The sequence below is a fragment of the Macrobrachium rosenbergii genome, chromosome 13, assembly GCF_040412425.1.
Source record: "Macrobrachium rosenbergii isolate ZJJX-2024 chromosome 13, ASM4041242v1, whole genome shotgun sequence".
Lineage (NCBI taxonomy): Eukaryota > Metazoa > Arthropoda > Malacostraca > Decapoda > Palaemonidae > Macrobrachium > Macrobrachium rosenbergii.
In genome coordinates this window covers 42,961,102-42,986,260 of record NC_089753.1, presented here as the reverse complement: position 1 = coordinate 42,986,260, position 25,159 = coordinate 42,961,102, and the positions used below count along the sequence as shown (strand labels likewise).

General features: G+C 36.0%; 1 protein-coding gene and 1 long non-coding RNA gene across 2 annotated transcripts in view; both read left to right on the top strand.

The window, feature by feature from the left end:
• Window positions 1–926: 926 nt before the first annotated feature.
• Window positions 927–21,731, top strand: LOC136844772 (sodium channel protein Nach-like). Its single transcript, XM_067114009.1, has 12 exons — window positions 927–994; window positions 1,252–1,458; window positions 2,694–2,781; window positions 7,715–7,904; window positions 10,458–10,663; window positions 12,551–12,557; window positions 12,774–12,954; window positions 14,427–14,616; window positions 17,546–17,704; window positions 19,157–19,274; window positions 19,597–19,685; window positions 20,280–21,731. The coding sequence occupies exons 1-12, from the start codon at window positions 941–943 to the stop codon at window positions 20,429–20,431; spliced, it is 1,641 nt and encodes a 546-aa protein (XP_066970110.1). The 5' UTR covers window positions 927–940; the 3' UTR covers window positions 20,432–21,731.
• A 1,145-nt stretch (window positions 21,732–22,876) lies between these two features.
• Window positions 22,877–25,159, top strand: part of LOC136845236 (uncharacterized) — a 105,085-nt gene continuing 102,802 nt past the window's right edge. Inside the window, exon 1 of the long non-coding RNA XR_010855120.1 lies at window positions 22,877–23,022. This is a non-coding gene — a long non-coding RNA (uncharacterized lncRNA). The remainder of the gene's footprint in view (window positions 23,023–25,159) is intronic.

Below are 25,159 nucleotides of genomic sequence, written 5' to 3'. Positions count from 1 at the left end.
CTCTCTCTCTCTCTCTCTATATATATATATATATATATATATATATATATATATATATGTATATATTGTGTAGACGATCCTTTAAGTTTGACTTTTCAATCGTGATCATTAAACTCTCTCTCTCTCTCTCTCTCTCTCTCTCTCTCTCTCTCTCTCTCTCTCTCTATATATATATACATACATATATATATATATATATATATATATATATATATATATATATATATATATATATATATATATATATATATATATATATATATATATATATATATATATATATATATATATATATATATATATAGTTTATGTGATCCTTTAAGTATGACTTTTCAATCGGTGATTTTAAACTCTCTCTCTCTCTCTCTCTCTCTCTCTCTCTCTCTCTCTCTCTCTCTCTCTCTCTCTCTCTCTCTCTCTCTCTCATTACTTATTAGGGTCTGGCGTCTCGTTAAGGAGAGAAAGCTTAATAAGTGCTAATATTTGCAGTCACTCACGCCTGTCATTAGTTTCGATCGTCAGGTATATTTCCCAAGATCTCTGACGTCACCAGTGTTTTAATTGTAATCTGTAATGACTGCCTTATATCTCGTTTTTTGAGTATAGAATTTTTTTTTTACAAGTGGATCACAAAATTGAATCAAAGTGTAAGTCTTCATTCCAGATTAATTTTGAATTAATTAAGGCTTGCGGGAAGTTTGTTTTAACTTGGGTGACCGAGTAAATCCAAAGATAGTGACAGTTTCTCTTTTATTTCGAGGCAGTTCGTGCAATTCTTGGTGTTCCCGTGTCCAGTACTTCATTTGTTTGAAGTAACAGTTGATGACAGTGATTCTTCGATCCTTCGTAACCGTCTCTTGATTTTGTTTTAATTTTAGGTCATAATCCCTTATTACCTTGATTAAGTATCTCCTACTATTACCCGTTCCAGAGAGACAAAATGGAGGAAGCACCGTCCGCCACCACGGGAAAGAAGAAGCATCGATGTGAAAAGGTAATTTGCTTTTGCGTTTCTGTCTTCTGTTGTCACTATGGCTCCATCGGGCGTTACTATTCATGGTATGTGCGCAACTATGCCGTCTAATACGCCCCTCATCCTCATTTCACCTAACTTCTCTCAGCCGAAGAAGATTGTATGTGTCCGAAAGTGCTTGGTAAAATGTCCTTTGTAAATTAAGGAATCTGGAATTCAAACCATCCCGTCTCATTGAAGCCTAACACGAGTAGCAGGCATTTTTTTTTTTTTGACAGGACTACATGAGATCTCGTTCCTTCATGGCCACCGTCCAGCTTTTGTGCGAGGAAGCCACGAGCCACGGAGTCGGACACGCCTGGAACAACCGCTACAACATGCTCGGCGTTTTCTGGGTGATCGTCACTGGGATTCTACTCGGGGTCTTATGGTACTACGTCATAGCGCTCATAATAGAATTCGCCCAGAGGAATGACAAGTCTCAGGTAAGATCTTCAGGTGTTTGAGCGTCAGATTTTGGCTTCAGTTCTTGATCCTGTTGCGTTCAGTACTAAGACATGATCTAATAAAAAAATGTAAATTTGTAGTCCGCAGTCCAGTAAAGCATGTCGTGAACTTGTCGGCAAGTTGTAGGATACATATCACAAACACGTTAAAAACATGTCTAAGACCGTTAGTGACAGTAGAACATGTCGTATAAACACGTCGGCATATTGTCGGATACATATCACAAACAGGTTAAAGATCCTGCGACCGTTAGTGACAGTAAAACATTTCATATGAACACATCAACAAGTTGCTGGATACATGTTACAAACAGATTAAAGACAAATCCACGACCTAAGTGACAGTAAAACATGTCATTGAAACACGTCGCTGAGTTGTCGGGCACACACCAGAAACTGGTTAAAAACAAGTCTACGACCGTTAGTGACAGTGAAATATGTCATAAACACATCGATAAGTTGTTGAATACATATCACAAACAGGTTAAAAGCAATTCTACGACAAGAAGTGGAGAACTATAGTCATATAAAGCACTAGTTAGGACTATCAATAAGCCGTTGACGACTGTCTAATTTGTTTGTGATACGTGTGCGACAAGTTGGCGACGTGTGCACGTAACATGTTTTTGCTGTAGTGTGGACACACCCTAAGAGTAATAGCAAATTATATTAAAATATATATTGAAGTATATATTCAATCACTATTAGTTTAAATCTCGGGAGAAAGAAAAATATTGAATGTCACTACCTGGTGATTTCAACGCGTTTAATGATATTGACGGCGGTTGCTAGACGTTAAGCCTGTATCCATTTTGTAATTTACACAAGTTTCTGTAATTACAAAATGACTAGTGTTAGTGTTTCATTAATACGCCCACTGAAGCAGTCCCAAGTTTTCATTAAACCTTTTGTGAATATGTAACTAAATAATAACTAGTTTCGGGAGTATTGAGTGTTCGCTTGCATTCATGCTTGCTTATGCAAATGCATAAAGCCCAGGTTCACGCTTTTCTTATATTCACATCATATATATATATACTGTACATATATTTATATATACATACATACATACATATATATATACAGTATAAATATATATATATATATATATATATATATATATATATATATATATATATATATATATATATATATATATATATATATATATATATATATATATAAATTACATTCAAAATCTTCCCATTCAACAGACGACTTCGCTAATGGCGGACAAGGGCCTGCAAATTCCATCTGTGAGTCTGTGCAACAGGGCTTTCTACTCCAGGCGCAAAATGAGAGGTAGGTTAGATAACTATTGCAAAATTTAAAGTTTTATAATTGTATCGTGTTTAGTCAACCGAGGAGGGGCGAATTTAATTTTGGTAATCAGACTAGTTGGTTGGCTGGTTCCCAGTGAGGCACGCGGGGAGCAGCACGAGAAGGGGGAAGTTGAAGTTTCTACAGAGCTTGTTTCCAATTTCTTCCTATGAAAGGGACAAGGAAGTATATATATGTATATATATATATATATATATATATATATATGTATGTATGTATGTAATGTATGTACAGTATATATGTATATATATATACATATATATCTTAACTGGTCTCTTGGATGAGTACTGAACCTATTACATTACAAGGAAATGAAGAAGGGGTGTTTTGTAGCAAATCTCTTTTAGGATATAAATCATTAGCGATAACGTAAGAACAGCACAGCCTCGTTTTGTTGTTAGCACAATGTGTGAAGATTTCACGCCCAAGATTCTTTCACTGCCGAATTTGTTCCCGCCAGAAGCGAAATCTTTGAAGATTTGATGTCGTATAATTAAAAAAAAAGTTTTTGTTAAGGTTCTGCAATCAGTATAAAAAACAAAGTTTCAAAGAATGTTATTTTCTCCTTAGTCTACGATTATATTCCGTTTTGCTTTGATTTCCTTAACCTGTCTTGGGTCTCACTGTACTTTAGAATGCTGATTTATCATCTTTTTTTTTCTTTTCTTCATTCTGCATTTGTCCTTTCTTTAATAACAGCAATAACAATAACAAAGAAAACCACTGTTAACATGACCAGTGGCACATACACGTACCTGAGCAAACAAATAAAAGAAACAAAAATAATTTGAATGCCCTGTCCGACGCATGGACACTACACAAGCAATATCCTAATTAGATTTTGTTCCTAAATGAGAATGACCCATAAGCTGATGGAATAAGCGCAGCATGGTGGGACATTTGCATGACATGCCTTGATGAATGGTCCTTGTAATATATATATATATATATATATATATATATATATATATATATATATATATATACACATATATATATATATATATATATATATATATATATATATATATATATATATATATATATATATATATATATATATATATATATATATATATATATATATTATGCTTTGCCATCAACTAACTCATCTTATGTGAGAGGATTTGCTATGGTCTAGGCGTTTTTATGCTGTAATTTGAGTTACAAATATTTATTTGCTTTACGAAAATATCTTTCGTCTGTTTTGCTTAAATAAATCGACATAGATATGGAATTATTATTATTATCATTATTATTATTATTATTATTATTATTATTATTATTATTATTATTATTATTATTATTATTAGTCTGATTTTATTAGACTTAGTATTCATGTTAATTTATCAATGTTGTAAATTTATCTTTTTCCTCAGATTAATATCTAGGTTGGCAGTGCGCATATGAGTCTGCTGTTTCAAAATAAAATTGCAGTAATTTGCATTGCATGATTATACTGGAACATAAAACCAGGCGGCGAAATTTATGCACATGAATGTATTGCTACATTAAGCTCAGTTCTCGAAATTGTTTGTTTGATACTTAAGTACATGTAAGAGTTTGCCCTACGAAATCAGGCTCTTCGCTTAGTGTGCGTAAATACATTTCACCTAAAGCCATATATAGTGATATACGTTGCTGTATGAGAATAAATTTATCTCACTTAAAACTTCGTTACAGTATTGTGTTAAATACATTTTAACTTAAGGAAGTAGATGCTAAATTATTAATTGCAGTCATGGTGAAAAGTTTTCATTCTGAATGGATTCATAACTAAAACATCTGTTAGTGAAAGCATTTTTTTTTTAATGTTAACAACGATATCCTATCTCATTAACAACTCACACTAATATACATCATCCTCTGTTAACATCTTACAGCCCTGAACATTTTTCTGTTCAACATTTTAATATCATTTTGCCATAATCAGACATTTCTTGTTAACATCTTTCTGCCATATAAATTTGGAACTGTCTAATTTACATCTCACCACCCTAAACATCAAAACATTTCTCATCATCTCAACATCTTGCAGAGGTAAAATAGTATATAGCTTACCTCATTTACGTCCCACAGCAGTAAGCATTAAAACCTTGCTTTTTAACATCTCAAAGCCCAAGACATCAAGTTCATTTACAACCTCCTCCAAGCTTTCCTTGTAAAACCACAAATTTCTCGCAGTCCTAATCAGCCTTTCTCATTAACATCTCACAGAGACAAACACCAGGATCTTCTTCATTAACGTTTTACACCTGTAAACATTCGAACTTTTTCCGTCAACACCTCAACACCTAATCGTTTGTCATTAACATCTAAAATCCGTAAGCATCAGAACCCCACTAGGGTCGTAGAGCCATCAGTGCACCTTGAGTGGTACACTGTAGGCATTACTGAATGGTGTTTGCAGCGTCCCTTTGGCCCCTAGCTACACTCGTTTTTTAGCCTTTTACTTTATCTCCATTCCCGCTTTTTTTTTTATTTAGTGTAGTCCAATTTCTCTGTTACTTCTTGGTGCAACTGTGGGGTTTTCTCCCAGTTACACTTTTAGATCCTTGCACTTCATCTTCTTTATTTCCTGGATCTGTGTTACCTTTCTGTCCAACCTCTCCAGCTCCCTCTTTTCACTATCTTGATCACCGAATGGCCGAAAGTGCCTCAGTGCGTGGCTTGATGGCCTAAATTTCATAAAATCAATCTGTTAGCATTATTATTATTATTATTATTATTATTATTATTATTATTATTATTATTATTATTATTATTATTATTATTATTATTATTATTATTATTATTATTATTATTATTATTATTATTATTATTATTGCTAACAGATTCACAATTTCGTGAAAAACAATCTGAGCAATAAATATCCACAATTATATAATAAATATATTACTATATAAAATATATAGTAAAATATATAGTAATATATTTACTATATAATTGTGGATTTTTATTACTCACATTATTATTATTATTATTATTATTATTATTATTATTATTATTATTATTATTATTATTATTATTATTATTATTATTATTATTATTGTTGTTGTTGTTGTTGTTAGGAAGGAGACCCTCTTTGAGGCAAGTTTTGTTGAATAAAATGGCTGTATTTTGCGAATTGATTTTATACTGATTTTTCTCAATTCTTCTAACAATTCGCTTTTCCTGCACATCAATATTAGTCAATAATTATCCAATGTTCATATTTTGATGAATGAAACAGCGTATTTCTTACAGATGAAATTCTTTATTCTAAAGCATTGCAGCAGGGATGTAAATCCGTAGATTTTACATCCCAGCTGTAATGCTTTAGAATAAAGAATTTCATCTGTAAGAAATACGCTGTTTCATCCATCAAAATATGAACATTGGACAATTATTGACTAATATTGATGTGCAGGAAAAGCGAATTGTTAGAAGAATTGAGAAAACTCAGTATAAAATCAATTCGCAAAATGCAGCTATTTTATTCAACAAAATATTATTATTATTACTTATTATTATCATTATATATGTGGGTAGCAGACCCTCTTTCAAGCATGTATTGTTGAAGGTGATGGCTGCATCAGCTGCATTAAGTTTGTACAGAGTTTTCTCTATTTTTCTAATAACTGACTGTTCTAATAACTGACTTTTCTTGGTTACTGCGTTGCGCCAGTAACTCTCCATCCTTTTCATTTCTGGAGAGGGAATAGTATGCATCATAAATAAACTATATCGCGATCTACGACTATTTCCTCTCCAGAAATGACAAGTATCAGATAATTACTGGCGCAATGCAGTAACCAAGAAAAGTCAGTTATTAGAAAAATAGAGAAAACTATTAAAACTGAATGCAGCTGATGCAGCCATCACCTTCAACAATATATATTATTATTATTATTATTATTATTATTATTATTATTATTATTATTATTATTATTATTATTATTATTATTATTATTATTATTATTATTCGCTTCTCCTGTACACCAACACTGGTCAACAACTGGCCATGTTTGTAATCTGGTGAATATAAAAAGCGTTTATTCAGCAGTTTTATTTTCTGTAGGAGTGCAGGGTAGTGAAAACTGGTGCGGTAAATCCGTAGACTTTCTGGCAGCTCCTTTCGGAGTTTCTTCTGTCGTCTTGACCAGCAGATGGATTCTGGATATTTCGGTGCTTCTTTTGCAGTTTTTCTTGTCGACAAGTTTCGACCCGTATATACCTCCACCCGCATATAAACGCTGTTTATATTTGCCAAATTAAGAACATGGCCAGTTGCTGACCGATATTAGTGCACAAGAGAAGCGAATTATAAAAAAAAATTGAGAACACTCAATATAAGATCAATTCGCACGATGCAGCTATCCTTTTTAACAAGACGTGCTTACGAGAGGGTCTGCTTCCTTCCAGTAATAATAATAATAATAATAATAATAATAATAATAATAATAATAATAAAAGATCAATTTGCACGGTTGAGCCATCCTTTTTAACAAGACATATTATTACTATTATTATTATTATTATTATGATGATGATGATGATGATGATGATGATGATGATGATGATGATTATTCAGAAAATGGACCCTGTTCATATGGAACAAGCCCACAGGGGCCATTGACTTGAAATTCAAGCTTCCAAAGAATATAGTGTTCATTCGAAAGAACAGAACGTAATGGGAAATACAGAAAGAGGAGATCAGTTATAAGAAAAACAGACATATCAAAAAATTAATAAATAAATAAAAATGAAAATAAAATATTAAAATACAAGTTGAGTTATATTATGCTAGCAATGCATTGCATCTTCGCCTGAAATCGCTTGAACTTTTGAAGTCCCAATTGGCCGACATCCTCTGGGAGGCTGTTCAGAACCCCTTCTCGTTGTCATCTCGCAGCTCTGAACATCAGCGACTCCATGGCCAGTTACCTGGTGCTGAAGTTAGGAGACGCCAGTCTCATCAGAGACGACCTCTTGGGCAACGAGGAAGGAGAGAAGCTCATGGACGAAGCGGACGCTTTCATCGGCAACCTCCTGGACAGGCTCAATCTCACAGTCGGGGAACTCGTGGATGCCATTTCTTACGAGTACGACCTCTGCAACAGCTGCTGATGTTCTTGTTCGTGTGTTTGTTTGTGTCCTTGTTGCGCTGAAGTGATGTGCTTTAGGTGTTGGTTTGATGTGGATGCCATTTCTCATGAGCACGACCTCTGCAGCTGCTTGTTCTTGTTCGTGTGTTTGTTCAGTGCTTTTGTTGCATTGAAATGATGTGCTTTAGGTGTTGATTTGATCGTCGACCTGACATGGCTTTGATTTTTTCCTGTTCTTATTTGTCATCACTGCACTGGTCGTAATTGCAACGTTGTTGCCATCTTCTGTGATCAGGTCTGCTTTTGTTTGTGTACTCGCAAGTGTTTTTGTCAAAACAACCGTGTTTTTGTTGGCTTTATTTGTAAATGCACCCCATCTCCTAAAGGATATGGCTGTTCGTAAATATGCTCGTATCAGTCGGTGTTTGTCATCTGTGAATAACACTGCTTTTGCGTGCGTACTTGTTGGTGTTTTTGTCCAAATAAAAATGTTTTTGGTTGCTTTATTTGTAAATGAACTCGTCATAATTATAACTTTCGTGACGTCAATGGGGTATGACTGTTTCGTCAATATACATATTAAGCAGTGTTCTTGTTTAAGTGACAATGTTTTTGTTTGTTTCTTCGTCTTAATTGTAAATGTGCTCTTCCGAATTGTAGTGATAACCACGTTCCCTATGGGTACGACTGTCTTTGTTAATGCCTTTGTGTGTTTATTTTACACTGTTTAAAAATTTTCCGTGAGTAATGCGTCTTTTTATCCGTTCTTTATTTGTCTACTGCTTTTGCAGCTTCACAGATTATTTTTGAAAATTTTCAGAAAAATTTCCCTGCTTGTTATCGCTGTCTCTGTCTGTATATTTATTATTTATCTTAATTATTGAATACTGGTAATTTTTAAGAGAACATTTGATGGTCCTTGAGGCGTATTCAGTATGAAGAATAGTAATAAATTATTATTATTATTATTATTATTATTATTATTATTATTATTATTATTATTATTATTATTATTATTATTATTATTATTATTATTATTCAGATAAAAACACCGGTAATATATCATAATAAGCAGCTACCTGACATAAATCATATCAGCAATGGGTGTGGCTCTCTCCACCTTAGCAAAAGTAATGTTTATCGATATCAATGACAATAGATCACTTCAGTTTTAAAAACGTTTATTTATCCGTCACAAAAAATGTTTGCTTCTACGTTCCAGGACGTTTTCTAACAAGTTCCGTAAAGTGATTTCTTTCACATTCCATCAAAACTTTTCTTAAACGCCCACCCCCCCCCAAAAAAAAAATTAAACGTATACGCTTTTTCGGCATTAGGATCAATCAGTACCTCATGCGGTGCACTGCAGGCATTACTTGAGGTTCTTTGCAGCGTCCCTTCGGCTCCTAGCTGCAACCCCTCTCATTCCTTTTGCTTTACCTCCGTTCATATTCTCGTTCTTCCGTCTTACTGATCACCCTAGCCTAACAATTATTTCATTGTGCAACTGCGAGGTTCTCCTCCTGTTATACCTTTAAAACCTTTTTACTCTCAATCTCCCTTTCTGCGTTGAATGATCTCATAGGTCACAGTGCTTGGCTTAAATTTTATATGCCATGTCATTAAGATCAATCATAAACTTTCTTGAGTCCATGTTTACATTTTACATTGGTATACATATGACTTTTTCAATAAAACTGTAGTTTAAACCCTAACTACTTCTATCCTATCAATATTTTCATTCCTCACAAATAAAAGTTTATATTTTATTTCTACGTTAGTTTGTGTGTCTTGTTTGTAAGTAAATCTGTTTTAATCGTCCTAGTTTTCTTACTATTATTTAGGAAGAGAACTCGGAAGACAAGTGATGCAAGCTGTAATTAAGAGTAAATTGCTTTTCGAAATATAATAATTTTTTTTTATCATTATTAGTCGAAAAAGCAGAATGCTACAGTCCCATAGGTTCCAGTAGGGAAAGCAGTCTAGTTCTATAATTTAGGCAAATGATTATGATAAATCGTTTTTAGGCCTTTTTCTAGTAAATTTATCTTCCCAAGTTGCTCAGGTACATTTACAGGCCTGTTCACTGAATGCTTATTTCTGAACTGCTTCCTTAATTATAGAAAATTGCTATTCAAATTGAGTGCTATTTTATTCAAAAGTTTATCAAATTTCTGCACCGTTATAGTACATTACCTATTATATTACTATTCAAATTGATTGCTATTTTATTCAAAAGTTTATAAAATTCCTGCATCGTTATAGTATACTACCTATTATACAGAATATTTTGTTTCATTTGCTGTTATTATTATTATTATTCATTAATCATTTCCACGCGTTCTCAGTCTCTTATTTCCAAATTACCCACATATGCAGACAGCTGACATTTCATCCACACAAATCTTTCAACAGATCTTCAGCGCCACTCAACAGAAACCGATCATTCAATCAGTCAGTCCACAGTCTAATATTTCCAAAACATCTTCACGTCCATACTACTGAAATGTCACCCACAAATTAGTCAACTCGTCCTATATATTTCCACAGCTGCGAGGAAATGATCCTCATGTGCACCGTTGCCAGACGTACGATGTCAGGGAAGGAGTGTTGCAGTGCCATGATCAGCATGGCCACGTTTTCGGGCAAGTGCTACGTGTACTTCTCGGACCACACTAAGCAGAACGTGCAGAGCGTCGAGGGGGAGTTCCTCGGGGTGTCTCTCTACCTGAGGAGCGAGGTCGATGATCATCCTGGTGTGTGCAAAAAAAAAAAAAAAAAAAAAAAAATTGGGGGGATGGTGTTGAGGTGGGATGCCGTATATAATTTGTCATTCTTGTTGTTGTGTAATAAGCGACAGGAATTCGATAGATACGGTTTTTTTTATGTAACTATAGTCAGTTTCATTTCATCTGTCCAATCACCAACGTAGGTTTTAAGGTAGATGTGGCATATGCATTATAGCTTTCGATTGGCTGAAACCAATGTTTCCGATATCGTAGGCTTACTGTGACAGGGATGTGGAATATTTCCACAGTAATATATCTGAATGCTTATACAGTATATACAAATAACCGTCACGCCTTCATATTCAGGTCGTAAACATGCCGATTTATGTTGAAAATATAACAATACAATTGCGCTAATGACGAGCGCTTGTAACAGTCTACTCAGGGCCAACGCAAACGAACGATGGACTTGAACAGTAATTCTTTTTTTACCTCATTGTAGGTACATAAAAGACACTTGGGTATGCGTGTGCGAATGAGAAGTATTTTAATAATTTATTGCATGTAAATTACATGAGTAAGCTAAAGTTCAAAATAATCAATGAGGCTCGGGTTTGGGGAAGGTGGAACAACCACTGCTGTATTGGCTGGAAGGCGGGAAATTTTAGTTATAACATAGCATAATAGCAATGGTATCGTGGTGTTCTTTCAAGAATTGTACATTTATATAATTTCTTCTTGAGCATATAAATAATTATAGTAGCTCAGTGCTTAGGCACTTTCGGACTATCTAGCTACATAACATATCCAGCAAAAGTTTGAAAACCCATTCAGTTCCCGTCATCCTCAGTGATGACATACATGCGGCATAAAAGGTTACCCTAGGCGTACAATTTTTTTCATTGTTGGGCATTAGAACGAGAATTAGATAGAATGACTAAATAAAGGTTAAATGAAAAAAAAAGTAATCTTGACTGAAATGGAATGAATGTGTACTTAAAAGTAGGTCGGTAAAATGAAATCCCTGGCGAATCAGTAGTGTAGGCCTAGCTTCATTGGATTATGCTTCATGTTTTAGCGGTAAACAATATTAAATGTTAGTTGTCAGTTACGGACGTACAGTAGATATTACTTTGGTGTCATAATAGTTATTTATATATGCATGCAATGAAACTGCACATAGCATAAAGTTTGAATGGCGAGAAAATAGTGATTTGAACAGTTTTTGAGCATAGGTCTTTGTGTAGTCTTGGCTATACTAACGCTGAAAACTCATCGCTCGTTTGTGTTTGGTCTGAGTATATTGTTTGATACAATCTCGTCTTTAGTGTTTTAGTGTTGGTATGTAATGAATACAAATCCACGTCGTTATGATTCATAACAGAAGGGGCGAGGTTCCTTTGTCTGTATGAACATTCAAATACAGTACGTTATTGGAGAAATAGTTTAATATTTATCACAATAAGCCAACGATATCGGAAGCGGTGATTGTCGGCTAATCACCTGCTATCCATGCGCAGATGAAATTAAACCGACTATAATAATAATAATAATAATAATAATAATAATAATAATAATAATGATAATAATAATAATAATAATAATAATAATAATAATAATAATAATAATTATTATTATTATTATTATTATTATTATTATTATTATTAAAAGCACACGCGCATTTATATGGAACAAGATGCTTTTAAACCGTATGTAGAAAATGAGAAAGCCCGGAAAAAAAGCAATAGATGACAGTACGTACAAACGTGCCTGCATACATAAAACGTTTGTTTGAAAAAAAAACAAAGCCCTCATATACAGTATATATACAGTACATACGACGAAGACGGGACACTTTTACAAACTAAGTCATCCATGGTAATTTCGGTACTAATGGCTGACTCTTATCTCCAGAGCAATTGTAATATTGAAGGATAGACATTGGTACACAGAAGCACTATCACTTATGCTTTATCCATTCATATGTACACGTGTACACACATGCCGCATTTTCTTTGGTAATATATATATATATATATATATATATATATATATATATATATATATATATATATATATATATATATATATATATATACAGCACCGATGGAGCACCATTCAAAATGACCAAAACAAGTCTTCCTCTTCTTTTTCTCTTAGTATTGGACCCCGCCATCGTAGACTTTACACAGATCATGAAGACTGGTCTCCAGATTTCTCTTTTCAGCAACCAGACTCATCCCTCCTTGACCGCTGTTGGCCACGGCGTGTCCCTTACTCCGAAGATGTACACCACAACAGAGGTCTCCCTCGTCGAGGTAAGTCCCTGTTAGGGTTTTGTAGGCCAGGAATTCGAGTGTCCGCTTGATGGCACAAGACAGAGGCTTGAGACGCGATGGAGTTATAATAGATAATCGGCCAGTAAAAGAACCTCATAGTGGCTTAGAAGGTCAGGTCTGTGAGAGTTAGGTTTGATCGCCACGATTTTGATTCCCATTCCTGAAGTTGTGAGGTTTAGTCTTAGTGGCTTATAAGTTCAAGACTGTGAGAGTTAGGTTTGATCACCCTGATTTTGATTCCTGTTCCTGAAGTTGTGAGATTTAGCCATAGTGGCTTATAAGACTTAAAACCTGAGGCTTGAAGCGCATTGGATTTAATAGTAGATAATCGGCCCGTATAAGGACCTTATAGTGGCTTATAAGATCAAGTCTGTGGGACTTAGGTTTGATCTGCCTGATTTTGGTTCCTGTTTCTTAGTTGTGAGATTTAGTCATAGTGGCTTATAAGATCAAGACTGTGAGACTTAGGTTTTACCTCTCTGATTTTGATTATTGTTCCTGAAGCTGTGAGATTTAGTCGCTGATGAAATTCAAATGAATCTCCTTCTGTAGGTCAGGATGTGCATTCCACGTTGATAAGTAGTTTCTGAATTAAAGGAGCTTCAGTTATTGTTAACAAATTAGAGCTTTTTCTGGAGAGGAATTATTAGAGCTACTTGCTTAGTCTTACGAACTGTCCGTCTCTATAGATAAACCGAAGACCAGTTATTTTAAAGTAGAGGTCTATTAAGTATCTTATATCAGCTCCTTGAGATCAATGGAACTATCCACGCAGGTAAAAAATAATGAAGATTTTTTTGGTCAAACGTTGACATCCATATAAAAGACAGAAGTACATAGATTATCATGATGAAATAAAAAGTTTGATTTGCATTTTTGTTTTATATACAATTACACTTTGCCAGTTCTTCTCATAAGATGATTACTAAAATACAACTGAAGTATTTTAGTTATAAGGCCCTATTAATAAGAATCGCAAGACTGTGGGTCTCTGGGAACCCTGTTTCCACGTGCATGAATTAAGTAGTCCTTTATGTACTCACTTTATGATCTTGAATACTCCATAAACCTAGTATTATCAATCATTAAAAGTGTAGTCTTCACTGGAATGGAAACTAATTGTTATTGATATTATTTTTCATTACTTTATATTGTAAGTAAATAACATGGGGTCAGTGAGATCAAGAATACCACGAGAGAGCCGACGGTCTAAGAAATTTGGGGGTCATTTCTCTAGCGTGTCCATATCAAATGCAGGTAAGTTTACTAAACAGACTGTGAATACCCACGAAACAGAATTTCCTCTTTCCAGGTGAAAGATGTAGGCCTAAGACATTCGTCGACTGGGTCTCAGAAATTTGGGAGTCCTTTCTCTAGCGTCCGTATCAGTTGTAGGTAGGCTAACCAGGAGAGACCATAAATACCCACGTAACAAAATATACTCTTTCCAGGTGAAGGACGTAGGCCTAAAGACATTCGTCGACTGGGACTTGGAAGACTGTGTGCCCACGAGCGCCGTCGGGTACATGCTCGACAGAGAGGGCTTCTACAGAACGCAGCCGAACTGCATGTTCGGGGCTATCAGGACCTGTTTCCAGTTGATCTGCAACTGCTCCAACTACGCCCTGGACATCGAAAATGGTGAGTCTGTGTTGCGTTCGGTTAGTGTAACTTGCAATGGATGTTATATGGAATGGAATGAGGTCGAAGTCGCGTTCAGTTAATGTCAGTAACTCGGTTGCCCAACTTGGATTGCATGTAATATGGAATGGAATGGAATATGAAATTTAGGTCAAAGGCGAAGTACTGGGACCTACGAGGTCATTCAAAGCAGAAAGGGAAATTAAGAGTAAAGAGGGTTTTAAAGGTATAACAGGAGTAAAAACTCGCAGTTGCACTATGAAACAATTGTTACGAGAGGATGAAAAGTAAGTGAAGAAAGAGAATATGAACTGAGGTACAGTAAAAAGAATAATAGGGGTTGCAGCTAGGGGTCGAAGAGGCTCTGCAAAGAACGTGAGGTAATGCACACAGTGCACCGCGTGGGGCGCAATGACAGCACTGCCCTCCTACGGGAAAAGATGTAATAGACTCACAGGTCTATTATCATTTTTATTATTATTGGTTATACTCACTCTCTTCGTGACTCCTTAGACCTTGTTGTGTCCCGTTGCCGATCCCGTCAGACTTCTGCGGTCTGACATTCATTGTCGGTGAGTTGTCCGAATCCAGGTAAAAAAGTCGCAGAAAAAAGTCACAGGAATAAAGTCACAGAAAAAAAAAAGTCACATTAACATTTCCTAGATAGCGATCCCCACGGGTTTTAACCCGGTATATATCCACCTTTGCGGCGTGTTTAGTACAAGCCCGTTGGGGATTACGGTGAAAACATAAACAAAAGACTGTAAATTAATGTGACTTTTTTTCCCGTGACTTTTTTCCTAGCCAAAACTGTGACTTTTTTTCTGTGACTTTTTTCCCGTGACCTTATTACCGGCCTCCGAGTTGTCCAGATAGCGACCGACTCAAAGTTACACGATTCTTGAAGAATTTGAGATGTTCATATGCAGTTAGAGACATAACTAATCTTTATTTAACTAATTTAATTTGTCTTGGATAAAATTAATTATTCTTAAACACATGGAAAGAGGAAGCGCTGTTATGAAACGACATGCTGGAATAAATTTTCCAGATTGTTAATCCTGCTGAGAATAAACTTAAAATAGACACTAGGTAAGATATCTAGTGAAGGAAGAGCAAGAGAATGAAACAAAGAAATTAACGTTTAAGTTTTCACATTCCAAAATCACTCCACCCCAGCTCTCTTTCGTAGACCCCCGTAGTGGGGTGGTGCCGTCAGAGCACCCCATGCGGTGCAATGTAGGCTAGTACTACTTAAGGGTCTTTGCAGCGTCCCCTCGGCCACTAGCTGCAACCCCTTTCATTCCTTTTACTGTACCTCCGTTCATGTTCTCTTTCTTCTATCTTACTGTCCACCCTCTCCTAACAAATGATTCATAGTGCAACTGCTTTGAGGTTTTCCTCCTGTTACACCTTTCGAACTCTTACTGTCAATTTCCGTCTCAGCGCTGTAGGCCTATGGCTTTAGTTGCCCCAGTGATTGGAATGTATGTCTAAAATTTATAAATCAATCAGTCAATCTCTTTCGTAGACTATGAGTACATTTGTAGAACCAAATTCCTAATTTCGAAATTCACATTTTCCAAAAAATGATTCTTATCTTATCCGGAAGTCACCTGTATTCAGTTTGAAACATTTTTTATTTAGTTTCAAATTGAAGTTTCCATCCAAAGAGGAGTTTGTTTATTTTCCTATATTATTGCCAAATTTTTCATTTTCCCTAAGATCTTAAAAACTACTAAAGCTAGAGGGCTGCAAATTGTTATGTTGATCATCCACCCTTCAATCATCAAACATATCAAATTGCAGCCCTCTAGCCTCGGTAGTTTTTATTTTATTTAAGGTTAAAGTTAGCCATAATCGTGCTTCTCGCAACCATATAGGAGAGGCCACCACCGGGCCGTGGTCAAAGTTTCATGGGCCGTGGCTCATACAGCATTATACAGAGACCACTGAAAGATAGATCTATTTTCCGTGGCCTTGATTATACACTGTAGCGGCTGTACAGAAAACTCGATTGCGCCTACCAAACTTCGGCGCATTTTTTACTTGTTTTAAGTAGCATTCGATTTATCATTTATGATACGGTAGCCATCCTAAAGTACAAACCGATACATAAAAGATGGATAAAAGGAATGAAGTGAAACGCAATAAATAATTAGCAGCTAAAGACCAAATAAGCTTAACAATGACATGTGGTACAGGGACAAGGCACTTTTAGGTAACAGTGTAGTCTTTCTTGAATATAATGAGCATGAACATCCATAACAAAGACAAGAAATATTGAGAGTACAATGAATTGAACAAGAGTTCTTCTGGCATTGAACACCAAAACGCTATGGTACCTCAACTGAATGAGGATATCGATGTTCTTCAAAGCGAGTAACGCCAGTTAAATCGATTCATGAATTATTTTTGCGCCACGGAAAAGTATGATAAATTTGCTTTCTAAAAATATATACAGTCCCAAATTTCTGTTTGTCATCGCATCTTCACCACTGACCAAGTGTCTCCGAAAACGTTCAGCGGTAAATTTTGCTACATTCTATAAAGTGTAGGTTGTTGATTCCTGTACGGGTGGTAGGTGCTGTCAGTACACCTCATGCAGTGCACTGTAGGCATTAGTTATGATTCTTTGCAGCGTCCCTTCGACCCTTAGCTGCAACCCTTTCATTCCTTTTACTGTACCTCCGTTCATGCTCTCTTCTTTCCATCTGGCTTTTCACCCTCTCCTAACAAGTGATTCATAGTGCAACTGCGAGCTTTTCTTCTTGTTACACCTTCCAAACCTTTTTACTGTCAATTTCCCGTTTAGCGCTGAATGACTGAATGACCTCATAAGTCCCAGTGCTTGATCTTTGACCTAAATTTTATATTCCATTCCATTCCACTTCCTGTGTCTAACTCACTCTCAACCTATTTCCAACAGATGCTCTGCGACCTTGTTCACTAAAGGAATTGCTCCCCTGCTACGCCCTGGCTTTTCAGAACTTGGACCTGCAGTCAGGCACAGATGATTTCATGGACTACGTTCGCAAATCTGTTACTGAAACAGACATCTATGCTTCTCGCCGCTGCTTGAACTCGGGTTTGTTTCATAAGTTGTATTTTAACAGAGTTATCACATTCACAATTGACCCCTGATCCCCTTTTCCTGTCGAGAACAACCAGATTCATTGAACAGCCCCACTAGTATACAGTAAATACGCCTGGCTGTCGAGCTTCTCAGTTCTAGAGGACCTTTATTCCTCACACCGCTGGGCTGTGGAACATTCTCCCTGAGGATGTTGTACAACTGGAACTTCAGAAGTTCAGTTCAAGCGAAGATGCAATGCATTACTACTTTAATACAAATCTCCTTGTACTTTAATAATTTACTTATATTTTTATTCATTTTTTTTTAATTTGTCAGTTTATCTTTTTCTAATAAATGAACCCTTTCTGTATTTCCCTTTACCTTCTTGTACTTCTTTCGAATGAACACCATATTCTTTGGAAGCTTGAATTCCAAGTCAATGGCCCCTGTGGGCTTGTTCCATTTGAATAGGGTTCGTATTCTGAATAATAATAATGATAATTAAAGTGATTATTCCGTTCTACCCTCTAGTAGCAGCCTCATCTGCTGTATGGTACTCGAGATCATTGATTTTGTATCTGGATCACATTTTTCCCTTTCTCTCTCTTTGTGTTTCTTCTTCTTCTGCATCCACCAGAATGTAATGTTGAGCTACTAACTTTGTCTACGGTGTATGGAGTTGCTGATATTTTCAGACGATATAGTGATGACTGGGGCTGAGGAAGTGAAATTCCAGAAACAGGCGAAAGAATTTAAAAGTATTAGCAAAAGGAGAAAGTTGAAAGTATGTGGGAGCAAGAGTAAGGTTATGAGGTGTAAAAGTCAGCCCGGAAAATGAACCTTGGAATGTTGATAGTGATGGCAGGGGGAAGTAAGCGATTCATTCATATGGCTAGTTGGTAGTAAACATATCAAATGATGGCAAGATTAAATAAGAGGTGAGTCACAGAATAGGTAAAGCAAAGAAGGTAGCAGGATGTATGCAAAAGTAGGGAAGGAGCTTAGGGCGTCTGTGGAAGTGAAAGGTGGAAATGTATGAAAAACTGTTGAGCCAACTCCCCATTAGAGAAATGAAGTGTCTATGTTGAATATCAATGAAAGAGGAAAATTGAAGCTAGAGAAATGAATTACATGAGCAGCATGTATAGAGTAAGAGCAGTGGTATGTGAGAAATATGGAGATAATGTAAAGGAAGTGGTGATGATATTAGCATAGGTGAAAAGATAGATTAAAGGGGGGGTTTTAAATGGTTTGGCCTTGTGGGAAGAATTGAAGATGATAGACTGGGGAAATGAGTGCTCACGGAAGAAGCGTTTAGACTTTAGAAGAAGGAAAGCTTGAAAGTATTGGACAGTTAGAGGGCAGAATCTCAGTACTTAAGAGGCGAGAGAGTATTTGCAATATAAAGGTGACTTGATATGAGTAAACCCTTACCTTATGATCCTCATTCGCTTCCCAACGCAGTGACCAGAGGCTGCAGGCGCCCTTGCACGAGATTCGACTACTCCTACACGTCCAGTCAGTCCCCGATTAATGAGGACATCTACAACAGCCTCCGTCAGCAGTTAAATCTTTCGGACACGTAAGGTTTTATGCTTTGAAGGCTCTAAATTTTTATATATATATGAACGACTAATTAGGAAGCGTGTTATTGGAGTATGCAGAAAACATACCCACGACCTACACACACACACACACACACGCACACACACATACATACATACACATTTGATAGAACGCAGTATTAAATATAATCGACCACTTGAGGTTAACTTTTTAAAGCTGTCTTTGTAACTTTCAATCTTAAGGCTTGTGTACATGTGTGTATGTGTGTGTGTTTGTACGCGCGTGTAGTACGTATATAATCATGTATCAATTTTTCTTTTATCTCTGACTTTCTAAAGGAGTGAACTAGCTGTGTCGACTGCCTTCTTCCCCAACATGAGATATGCAGAGATCCGTTTGTGGCGCGACTCTGTAGGTAATCTCATAAGTAAGTATTATTCCAAAGTGGATGTGTTTTATTGTAACGTATAATAACTTTGATGTTATATAGAACTTTTCTGCATATAATACGTTAGTTACACATATAATACGTTAATTACAAAGTTGTATTCTTTTTACATTTTCTGCAGCACGTTTTCTGTGTTGTAATATATCAGTTATTGTAATTAAGCATTTTCGTTTAAAGGCAGTAATAGTTTATGATGGATATGGTAACTTGATATATCAAAAAAAACTGAAATGCATTTCTGTTCAGTTTGGTTATGCTGTAATCAATTCAACGTATCGTGTAATAAAGCGAAATCTCAGTGCCTTAGGTAGTCTGAGAGCTTTGTCACTAACTAAATTCACTGCATCAGGCAGATTGACCTTAATCATTGGTGATTTCAAACATGAAATCGTTCCGTATGTGAATATGTTTTATACTTTTTAGACAAGATGTTTATTTGTTTACACTTTGATGATTTAAGCGCACAAATTAACGATATAACAGCATTTATTGATACTGTTGACCACAGACGTTGTGACGCCGTATAAGCGCGTTTTGAAGTTCGTAACTCGTCAGTTACACGATGTTTTTCAGGCTCCATCGGTGGCATAACTGGAGTCCTCCTCGGCTGCTCGATCGTCAGTTTCATAGAATTCTTCGTGGCCTTCACCCTCTTCTCGGCCATCTTCGTCAGGCACTGTCATGGCGGCTCCGCCCATCGGACAGACCCTTCGGAGGGCAAGTGACAGAGCGAAATGGAGATGAAAGAGAAGGGATGCGCGGATGACGTCAAACAGAGCTGTTCCGCCGTAGGTGATTAAAATCCCCAGCTGAATTCATTGTGAACGTAACCAACATCCCAGGCAAAGAACGCATTACATGTTGTCTTAAAGGCAAACAAATATCACTAGGCCTAGATGTCCAACAAGGAGGCTGTGTTTACCTTCTGCTCACCGACTGATATAAAATTTATGCTCAGTTACCGAGGTCGAGTTTATGCGTTACTACTTAGGTTAAGCGTAATCGTAACTACTGGGCTAAGGGCAGCTAATGAGCTAAGGACCACTAATAAGAATACTGCATGTCTATGCCATAGTCTGCGCAACCCCTGAGATAAGAGTCACAACTAAGACTAGGTCTATGTCTTAGTCTGCGCAACTACTGAGTTTAGGGCCACTACTAAATCTAACTCTGTGCCATAATCTTTGCAGCTACTGAGCTACGGGCCACTACTAAGACCAGGTCTATGCTCAACTACTTCGACATTAAGCGTCTGCGTAACTACTGAGCTAAGGGCAATTACTAAAACTAGGCCTATGCCCAACTACTGGAACTAAGTCTGCCCAGGTACCAATACGGAGATAAGTATTTGCATAATACTGAGTCAAAAAGTTTAAGGCTAACTTAGGAGCCAAAGTTGACGAGTTTTTGCTCAACACTGCCAATCCTACTAGAGATGTTAGGAAATAGAAACCTTACTCTTGGTTCCTGAAACCTCCTGCGCCATGCCAGCAACGAGTGCCGTGCAAAGTGATGATGAGGTTGTCTAATGATCATGTAACCTTATCCAAACCCAAGGACAGTATGGCAAACTTCAGTGAATGCTTGATTACCTGTAGTTCATAGCTTCTTCACTGAACAACTACAGTGACTTTTGGTGCAACTTGAATGATTGCAGTTATAATGCATTTAGAACTGAAATGTCGTTGTCGGGATTTGAAAATGAAAATGTTAAAAGCTATGGAGCTAAAAAATAACGTGGTTTGACGGTATAAATGCTGTTCAAAATGACCCGTACTTACTGGTCCTAATGCATTATATATAGAGTGCTTTTCAGAGTTTCACTGTAATAAAACTATAAGGTTTTATTTGTATTTGATTGATTACTGATATTATCTAATTGTGCTTGAAATTGCGTTTTATGCGTTGAAAGTTCATTACTGCTGTTGAAATATATAAAAACATGTGTATATTGTATTTGCTTGCTTTTATAAAAATTTTTGCGGTTCTGATATCTGTGATAGTAGTAAGAACACACACACACACACACACACATATATATATATATATATATATATATATATATATATATATTATAAATATATATATATATATATATATATATATATATATATATATATATATATATATATATATATATATATATATATATATATTATAAATATATATATATATATATATATATATATATATATATATATATATATATATATATATATATATATATATATATATATATATATATATATATATATATATATATATATATATATATATTATATATATATATATATATATATATATATATATATATATATATATATATTATGTTCAATTTTGAGCTTGTTTATTATACCCGTTGTTGCTGTTTTCGAACGCATTTTCTCCCAATGTAAATACGTTGTTTACCTAATTAATTCCGTTAGTAAATACGTGAAAATAGTCCAATCATTAAATTCAGGTCATAAAATCGAAAAAATAATAATTTCACTAATCTGATTTTCAGTCTACACTTTATCTCTTTCGATTTGTTTTAATACTCCATACGATTTTGCTGTGAATTTAATAAATAAAGGATAAAATTTTTATTTTATAAAATGGCTTACTTCCCCAGAAATGAATTGACACATACGATTACCATTTGTGTGGCTTAGGCCATTACCAGCTTCTCTTTCAGGTCCTATTGCAAAATGAATCTAATGTTCCTGTACGTTTTGTGCCACAATCTCCTGATATTCATTTACAAATCCGATTTGTTCCAACGTTCACCAATATCCACGGTCACTTTGCCATGTTGATCTGGATTACATCACATAAATAAACGATTGTGTTTCTGTAACAATTCTGAAAGACTTATATATAGTTCTGTAATGCTGCGTTCATCTGTGTGATGCCATTTCAACATAAAAATAAACCTAAGCTTGATATGATTTTAATATAGAGATGAATTTGTACTTCATTTGATTACCCTGAAATCTCTTCTATTTAAAGGTTATCAATTGTTTTATCTGTAAAGAGGTCAATTTACTAGTCATCAAAATAAATTACAAATTAAACATAAACTTTGAATGTAGTCTCGTCGTAGCCCCTCTTTATAAAAATCTTAATGAGTTCAAATGTAACAAAGTGACAAGAAACATTTCGTACCGTAACTTCGTGGACATCTTTGTAAGACGTCGACTGACTGTGACTATATAGTTTTCCAATCAGTCTACTGTTATTACTCGTGAGTGAAGTGTTGATCCAGTTTGTCTCCGATCTGCGCGAAAGTCCTGCTGATTGTTTTCAGCTTAATTGGGTGTTGCCGGAATGCTTGGTGAGTTTCTGTATTCGTATTTTAAGGCTGACGGTATATATCCAGCAGCCAACACTGAAACTTCCATCTTCTGATTGGCCTAGGTATAGTGGTTTAGTGGTAGTGTAACGATAGGTATTTTCAGCTTGATTATTATTAATATTATCCAAGATGTCGTCCCAACATCATCTTTTCTAATTGTGCAAACTAAGCAGACTTAAAGATGGAATTTAGGGTGCATCAGCATTTCGTAGACTAGCCTCCAGTTAGATAGAAGACGTTTGACTTAGCCCAAATGGTCTCAGAGGGAACGGTGTCCGATTCCATTGATAAACAACAGTTTTCTGAAAAGTGCGTAAAGTTACAAGGCCGAAAACAAAACTGCAGAGTAAAATAAAATAAAAAAATATTAGAAAAATAACAGGAATAAATGTAGAGGATAAAGACAACTGTAAATGTGAATTCAGATGGCCAAATTTACTATGCACTATTCTTTTCGGACGAATCCCACAGTTGAGGCAGAAACTAAAGAACGTGCTACTGTGTAAGCCTAGACCTAAAATGTCATATTACGTCAGCTGCGATTTTCTCCGTAACTGAATTGATGTGTTGAAGTGACTGCGTAGTGGGATATAGTCATTATTATGTGTATTGCAAATGTATTTAAACTGTAAGCTTATTTATAAACCTGTTTATTAGTTCACATTCTAAGCTTGCACATGTAGGCTGCACCACAGAGAACATTGGCCTACGCGTGTGGTTACAGACAATGAAATGCATCTTGAGATACCTAGCCTACTTGAAATAAAACACAGGCCTGCTAACGTTTCACCAATTAGACAAACTTGTGTGTTCTGTGCTGGTGCATGTCTGGCTCAATCTTTTAATCGGAGATTGGCCATATATGATTGTCCATAGCCATGGAGTCCCTACAGGCCTCATATACAGTTCAAAGCTTTACCACAACGCGGAGTAAGTTTACTTAACCTACCAGCCATCCTAATCTTAAGTAGCCAACTACCGACTGTGTGTGTGTGTGTGTGTGTGTGTGTGTGTGTGTGTGTGTGAGAGAGAGAGAGAGAGAGAGAGAGAGAGAAGGATTGGTGGCACTCAGTTTGAGTCGACTGATATTACGAATTTATTAGATGTACTGGTTCGGTGATATGGGCTTCAGGCCTTCAGTACTGCACAACTCGCCCCCACTCGCAAGGACTATACATAACTAAAAAGTCTTAACCCAGACATGGTGTCAAAGCTCTCCACAAAACCCGCCCATCCCCTCCTGTCCCCCACATGAGCCACCGCCGAATGTTGAATTTCACGACTGTTTTTACATAAATATTATTTAGGGCACGAATGTAAGACCTAATTTAGGAAGAGCAGTCAAATTCATTTAAAAAGTTTTCTCAATTTTCTCTTAGTCGTAACTTTTTCTTGAGCAGATGTCAGGAGTTTCATTTTAAATATCATAGGAGACAATCAGTGCGTAGGCAGTTAATGCCAGTTGCAGGAGTTAGGTTATGTTACCACACTCTGAAGCATTATTGACGTCGTAACCAGTTTCGAAGGAAACAAAAGTAGTTTCATACTGAATTTCCGCTTTTCTGTTGACATTGGTATTACTTCCTAAACTCTATGGCTTACTGTGTTTTATACTGGGCGGGTTTTGTTGGTTCTCGGTCTTGTTGCACTGGTAGCGAGTTCCGAGAAGCTTTTAGAGGAAGTCATTAAATTACATCAGTAAAATGCCACTAGACTACATTGTGCCATTACTGTGAGAGACGAAAGGTATTGCAGTCACTTTTGGTTATTACTGCTTACGTTATTGTAGTAATTGCTGATATTCCCACTTCATCCTGTATTTCTGTATTAATATCACAGTTACTACTACTACTCTTGCCGTTATTGTTCCCGTGGGCGGTGGGGGAGGTTGTAGTACCGTCAGTGCACTTAGTGCAGTGCTCTGTAGGCATTACTTAGGGTTCTTTGCAGCGTCCCTTCGACCCCTAGCTGCAACCCCTTTCATTCCTTTTACTGTACCGCCGTTCATATTCTTTCTCTTCCATCTTACTTTCCACACTCTCCTAACCACTGATTCATAGTGCAACTGCGAGGTTTTCCTTTTGTTGTACCTTCAGACCTTTGTACTATCAATTTT